The sequence below is a fragment of the Chiroxiphia lanceolata genome, chromosome 3, assembly GCF_009829145.1.
Source record: "Chiroxiphia lanceolata isolate bChiLan1 chromosome 3, bChiLan1.pri, whole genome shotgun sequence".
Taxonomy (NCBI): domain Eukaryota; kingdom Metazoa; phylum Chordata; class Aves; order Passeriformes; family Pipridae; genus Chiroxiphia; species Chiroxiphia lanceolata.
In genome coordinates, this window is record NC_045639.1 from 72,524,888 (window position 1) to 72,532,196 (window position 7,309).

Here is a 7,309-nt window from a genome sequence, read left to right on the forward strand (position 1 = left end):
TCCTGCAAGGGACATCAGCCTTTCAAGTTTTGTGGAAGGTAGAGAGCTGTTGCCAGCTGAGAACTCTCCGGGAAAGATAGGGGGGAAAAAAAAGGGAAAACTTAAAAAAAAAAACCCAACCCACGAACACCCTTCCAAAATTCAATCCCAAAGAAGAGGAGGAAATAGGGAAAAAACCCTACAGAACAAGCCAGTTCGTGGAAAAATTAGTCTAATGGTAACAGTTTATCTATTAAAAAATATTTCTATCCTTAAATTTCGCTAAATGGATGCTAATTTTGGTAAAAACAATTATAGGAAGCTGGAATAATTGTCTTTCTAACCCTAACCGCCACTCCCCCCCCCCCAAGAAAAAAAGACCTTTACCTCAAAAAAAACCTAACAAACAAACAAGAAACACAAAACCCCCCCAAAAAAACCCCAAAAAAATAGGAAAAAGAAAAAAAACCCACAAAATCCAAACAAATGATGGAGCTGCGTGCATTTGAAACGAAACGCGTTTTACACTTGAAAGCAGAACTCGGGATGCTGCCACCACTTCCCATTTCAAAGCGCAGCCAGCGCTCCTCGCCGACGGGCACGCAGGAGGGGCAGGGACGGCGCCGGGGCGCCCCTGCCCCCTCTCCTCCACTGCCCGGGCTTGGCTGCTCGGCGCCGCCCCGCCGATGTTGGACGGAATGAGATGCCCGTCGTGTTTCTTACACGGTTTCTATCGAAACCGGCTCTTCCTGGCGCGGGGGCCGAGGGGGGCCTTTCCCGCCGCTCCCTACGGCCAGGACTCCGTTGCGGTGCTGAGCTGTTCCCGCCAAAACCCTCTCACCTACAGTGTGGGCGCCAAAGCCGCCTTCCCTTTCCGCCGACGTGCAGCGCCCGGGCGAGGGCGGGGGTTGCCAGGGGCCCGGCGGGCTTCCCTGCCGGCAGCGGTTGTGCCGCTCGGGGGGAGGGCAGGGAGAGGAAGCCGCTTCCTCCGCTCCTCGCCCGCCGGGGCGCCCTGGAGGGTGAAAGTCGGGCGCCCACCGGGCGCGGGGGCTCGGGTGTCCAGCGGCCGCGCTCCGTCAGCTCCCCAGAGGCGGCGGTTTCTCCCCTTAAACCCCCCATAGCGCCGGGCTTTGTCCCTGGGCTTTTGTTTCACACTTGCAGAAAATGCGGCTCTTTCCCGCCGGGGACGTGGTGGTGTGCCTTCCCGCGCCTTTGGGAGAGCAGGGTCGGACGTGCTATAGACACTGCCAACTTCCCGCTTTGCCCTGGCCGGGTTTATTACCCTCCGTATTAATGCCGCGGATTATTATTAGAAAAACACGTGTGCGTTTTGGGTTTTTTTTGTTGTTGTTTTTTGTGGGGGTTTTTTTGGTTGTTTTTTTTTTTGTTGTTGTTTTTAAACAAAGTACAGCGCCGATTCAACTGCGCGTTGCCCACGGCTCAGGTCTATCAGTGACGGGATTTGCTCGACGTGCGACTGCGGGATGTGAAGTTACCGGTTTTATAGTGGCGCCCTTCGCACCACTCAGCTCTTTTCGGGAAATGCCGTTTCAGAGCGCAGCAGGGGCTTCTCTCCCATCGCCCCCGCCCGCCGCTGGAGCACAGTTTTTTGGCTGTCCCGGCGCTCTTCTCCCGTCACACCTAAGGTGGGCGCGCACGGCTGCCCGGAGCCCCCCTCAGCTCCTTTACGGGAACCGGGCGGCCCTCGCCGAGGGATCGCGCCGCCGTTTGCAGGCGGCGCTGCTGGAACTGACGGCTGGAGCGAGGTTTCAAACACGAGTTTTACGAGCATTTTTTGTTGAAACGAAACGCGGCGGCTGTGAGTGTCTCGCAGGTCCGCCCTGCCGTCCGTGGATCTCTGCTGGCAATGCTGGCGGTTTGCTGGGGAGACTTACAAAATATTGGGAATTGCTGTGATCCCGCGCATGATCCGCGGGCAGGAGGACGCGGTAGGGACTCACTCGGAGCGCTCGGATACAGGATGTGGTCTCACGTACATTACCGTCTCTCAGCTGCGGATTTGCAACTGATAGTGGCCGCTTCCCCGACGGATTTAAGGAGGCTCTGGCCAGTCGTCGCGGTAGACCGTCTGACAGGGCTAACGCCCCCCAGGGAGGACCGGCCCTGGCGGAGGCACCGGCCGCACGGCCCGCTCTCCCCGCTTCGCCTCCCGCGAGGTAGGCGCAGGGCCATAAGCGGGCGGGTTTGTGGCTCGGGCGCTGTCGCTCCAGCCCCTCTCCTCACCTGTGACAGCCGCACCGGCGCTTTGTGTGCGTACCCCACTGGGGACCGCATCCTCCCCGACGGGCAACTGCTCAGACGTTCTCGCCTGCGCCAGCCCGGCGGTGACAGGGGCAGCTCTTCCCGCCGCAGCACACGGGCAACACCCGGCCCCCGCCATCGCCCGCCCCAGGCTGTCTGTCTCCCGGCGCCGTGCGGGAGCCGGGGACGCGCGTATCCCTTGGGCGCGCAGCGCCCTCCGCGGGGAGCCCCCGCTCGAGCATGCGGCGGCCCGGGCGGCCACGGAGGGTGCCAGGGCTGAGGGGTGGACGGGCTGGGGCCTGGAAAGGCAGTGGGACTGAAAGGGCAGATGGGCGGCACTACTGAGGCGTCGCGATGGGAGGGGGGGTGCGTGGCGGTAACGTGACAGCGGCACGATAGTAACTCGAGAAGTAGGTATGTTAGCGACTGAGATGTGTGCGCCCACTGGTGCGTCTGTTGCGGTGGTGGTCGTGCAGCGCTCATAAAAACCCGTGGGCTCCCACAGCTTGCGACAGGTATCTGAGGTGGGGTTACTGTAAATAAACTTTCCTTACGTAATTGTTTATTTGTCTTGCAGAACACTCAAACTGCATCAAAGAACAACTCTGGAGCCTGTGCACGAAGTTAACGAGTCTTTCCCCTCCCACCCAATACTTATGTTCATCAAAGTTAGCGGGACAGAAGTGCTGCAACTGACAGGGCTAACGCCCCCCCCAGGGAGGATACACAGTCAGCCATGTAAGATGCTACAGAGAAGACTGACCTGAGCATGAGGAGACCTTCTTGAATGACCTCATCGTCTTCTGAGGAACCTAAAATCAGAGAGCTGGAGTCAGTACCGTGTACATTGTACCAGAGTACCATATTTAATTACTACTTCTCCAGTTTAACAGCTCATTAGGAGGCCAAGAATGCCAGGGCAGTGACTCTATGAAGTGACCTATAAACTTACTCTTTGAGACTTACCTAGCTCATCAGAATCACAATGAGATAACCAAGGCGTAAGATAAAAAGTCAGCCACTTCTTTTTGTTTTTCCCTAGCACCAGTAAATACCCTTTCATTGGTCTCTTATGAAAAGTATGCAGTTGATAACAACAGAGGGAAAAGACACAGATTTGCAGAATATTTGAAAGTGTTTGTTTCCTTTATCAATAATTAATTGCAATAGGTAACCTAAGAACTAGTGACTTGTCTTTACTATGCTTAAATTGTACGTATTAAGCAATCAAGTCATACCTTGTGTATGATTAAGGGAAAAAGCCCCAATAAAATAATTGTACAGGATTCTTTCATGGTCTAAATTGTAACTCAATGCCAATTTATAAATACCAAAAGAAAAATGCTTTCAGTTATGTCAGTGATAAAACTGCATAGTAATGGTATTAAATTCTAGGTCTCAATCTGAACAAAACCAGTCCATCATACAAATACAGATGTGCGACTCGACTGAAACTTCATGGAAGGTGTACCTTTGGTCTAGTTGAGAAAGGCCTGGCTAATTTCATAGAATGCTAATAAAAATATAATGCAGAAAAAAGCACTGCAGATGGCAGAAAGCATGAAGAAAAATACCTTGGTTTTGCAGTAAGTTTGTTACTTACGCTGCTGGTTTTTTACCAAATGAAAGATGGATAAGAGCATGCACAAACTCACCTGCCACAAGCCTGTCCTCTTGTCACCCTCTACTGTCTTTTTGAATAATCTATCTTAACTAAACCCCACCCAAAACGGTGGGGTTTTGATATATGATATTTTGTTTAGATATAAGCCCAGATCTCTACTCTTTCTGAGAAATCTGAGTTTTGTCTTCTTTCCAATTTAAAAGCACATCTGGACAGTTATCTTGCTCTCTTATTAAAAAAAAAAAATTAGATATCTTACTAGGAGTGAGCAAAGTAAGAACAAGAATGACCAAAGTCCAATGAAAACCAAATTTCTCTCTAACTTCTTTTCCCCTACAGTCAGTTATCCTCAATCCTTTCCAACAACAGAAATCAGAAGACAGGGTAGCAGAATCTTTCTTTTCAGTGCAACAACACTGGCAAGCTGATTCAGTTCCTCTTCTTTTGTAGTAACTTATTTTTCCAGTGGAATTGTGCGGACTTTTGCCATGTATTAAACCTAGCTCTGCTTTTACACCTTCAAGCACTGAAGCCCAATCTCTTGTATCTGTTTCTTTGTTCTGCCAACCTGTGGCTATGTGGCTTTTGTGTCTTTCAGATTTACTTGCATTATTTATGCAACATAATGAAATATGCAAGCATAGAGTAAAGGATCCGTTCTTGGCTTTGGCATGTAGCCTGCTTCAGTTTATGAAGGGATTGAAAATAAGTATTTGGGGAGTGGTACAGGAACTAAAAGCAGGGAAGTACAGTTCTTAAAAACTGTAGCGGAAAACACCACAAGTTCAAGTAATTTTTGTTTCCAGTACTGCCATTTCGTAACACATTTGTAAGCATCACATGTTTTAGAGGGTCAAAAACATATAACAGATTATTAAGCAGAAAAAAGATGTAATTTTTTTATAGTTATTACTAAAAGCTTCCTGATACGATGCCCAAAACTTGACTTAAAGGATATTAGTGTAGAAAAGCCTGGGCATTTCAATTCTGTAAACTCATTTAAACAGATAATTTAAACGAGAAACTATTTTGGCATGTGTTGTGCTGCATCCTACTGAAAGAGGTAAATTCCATTTAAATGGAATCAGGTTTGGGCTCTGAAATGGCTCATGGTGAACTCTCTCCTGTGCCTCCTTATGCTGTACAAACCACAAGAATATTTTGGCATTTTAGTTCTGAAACTATCTCAGCATTTACATGAACTTTGTAACTTTGCAAATAAGTGAATAAACGCTGCTTAGGAATTTTGTACTAGATAGCAATGTGTTTTTAGAGAAAAAGTCCCTTCCTTTGAAAACAACCCTTAGTTTAACTAGGCATTCATACCATGTGGAAGGATACTATAACAGTAGGCACAAAAATAATGCAACAGAACACCATACGGAAATATTGTTGGATAGGAAATGCAATGAAAAGTGCAGTATGGGTTAAAGGCACACTGACAAACACCCAGCAAAGGTAATCACCTTCCCTTACAGGTAGCACACTCTGTAATTCAGCTTACTGAACAACTTATGTAGTGTATTTTTTGACAACTTATTGGTCAGTAAAAAATAACAGCAAGTTTATATATATAAAAAAAGAATTCTCTTAGCTATGGATAGTTTTGAATTCATTAGCTTAAGTAAGTTTGCTGCCAAAGGATTTAGAAATACAATTTGCTTGGAAGAAAGTAAAGCAGGCATATATAGTTACTCCATTTAAGTAAGTTATATGCTTTTCTCTAAAAGTAAGTTGAAAAAAAAATTCAGATGTTAAACCTGTTTCTTTCACAGTCAGGGGTAGCCAGGGGAGTGATTTCTTCCACAGAGTAAAGCCAGCAGTATTTTTTTAAGGAATGCTGGATAATGGAAGTATGATCAGAGCACAGGAAAACTAGAAAACAAAACCACCAATACTATATTTTATATCAAACAAGTAAGATAGTGATGTAAAGGAATAGGGGAAAACATTCCAATGTTAAAAGGATCTCTTTTAGTTAAATCATCAGGAGTGAAGACTTAAATGGATGAATGCTGCAAAGCGTATACACAAAATTTAAAAACTCTTTGTACAGACCCCAAGCATGGAGCATAAAACATCAGCTTTTAAAATACATACACACACATACTAGTCAGATAAAATTAATCTTACTCTGATTTACAGTTCTTGACTGCTAGTAGAAGCACTATGCACACAGTATTTTGATTTCAAACACCACAACTGAGTGTAGTCTTACACTCTGAATTAGCTTGTTTTACATGGATTCCTCAGTGTGCAGTTCTAAATAATGGATGTCTTCCTGAGATGGTTTTATTGTATAGACTCTTTTTCCCCCTTTTCATTTAATTCAGTAAAATATAGTTAGTTTGAAATGCACAAATAAGAAAAATTAAGATTTCCTGAAAATGTATACTCAAGTATCAATGTCCTTATATAATTACAGGGGGGAGAAAGTTGAAAGCTCTCACAATTTTCTTCTTAGTCTGGCCATAATTTACTTTGCTGTTCTTCCATACTTCTGTATGGAAAATACATTCCTGTATTTTTCTAGCAAGTGAAGATGAAAGCAAGTGTCTACAAGATGACAAAATATTTAAATGATGCTGACTTAAGAACATTAATTGAACAACTAGCAAATTAAAATTTAGTCTTTCTTTGCTAAGTTTACCCACTTTTGTCACTGGATTGAAGGAAGATAATTACAGCTTCAAGTAAATAAAACAGCTAGGCAATAGCCCAGGTGTGATTTTTTTTCCCTATATAGTCTATGCATATCTTAGCTTTTAAGAAATGAAGTACACATTTTTGTAGACCAAACATCCAGTTATGCACCTTCTGACTATGTGTAAGAACATCATTTGACTGAGAACAGGAATGAAGAAAGGTAAAATGTGCTTCCAGCACTGTTACGAATCTGATTCTTTTGGGCATTAAAAAGGAGTTATAAACTCCACCATGTGTGAATGTGAGCCAATGAAAGCCTGACAACTATAGGGTCAGAGCTTCTCCTCAAAATTAAATGCTATTATTATATTGACAATTGCTTTAGCATTAAAAACTATTTAGGATCTATTTACTTTAAAACTTTAATAATACATAATAAAGGAAAATGCTGAAGAAGAATACTTTTGTTTTAAGGATGGAAATTACTTATGTATAATTCTCATATTTAGTGTATTTGATTTAGTAAAATTGGCAATTTCTTATAGTCTGCATTTGAATATACATATATTAAACTATCATAACTATTTAGTTAAAAACAATGAAAAGCAAATGTCTCAAACAATATTTTGTGATTCAAAAATGAATTTTTTAAATACACAATTTAAAAATTAAACGTTATCCTTGACTACTGTTTTTCTACTTCCTTCATATTAAAAATAATTTGTTCTCAGTTTACTGTTAGCAGGTGCTTGTTGAAATTGCCACACACTGAATTGCTATACAGCAAAGGAAACAAAA

At 44.3% G+C, this 7,309-nt stretch overlaps 1 protein-coding gene and 1 long non-coding RNA gene across 2 annotated transcripts in view; one reads left to right on the forward strand and one right to left on the reverse strand.

The window, feature by feature from the left end:
- Window positions 1-6,908, reverse strand: part of LIN28B (lin-28 homolog B) — a 92,010-nt gene extending 85,102 nt beyond the window's left edge. Inside the window, exon 1 of the mRNA XM_032683622.1 lies at window positions 3,005-6,908. Coding sequence (XP_032539513.1) covers window positions 3,005-3,038 — 34 coding nt within the window. The 5' untranslated portion in view covers window positions 3,039-6,908. The remainder of the gene's footprint in view (window positions 1-3,004) is intronic.
- LOC116784735 lies at window positions 1,510-4,807 on the forward strand. The gene is made up of 3 exons (XR_004356222.1): window positions 1,510-2,156; window positions 2,650-2,655; window positions 2,819-4,807. It is a non-coding gene; the product is annotated as an uncharacterized LOC116784735 (long non-coding RNA).
- Window positions 6,909-7,309: the final 401 nt, after the last annotated feature.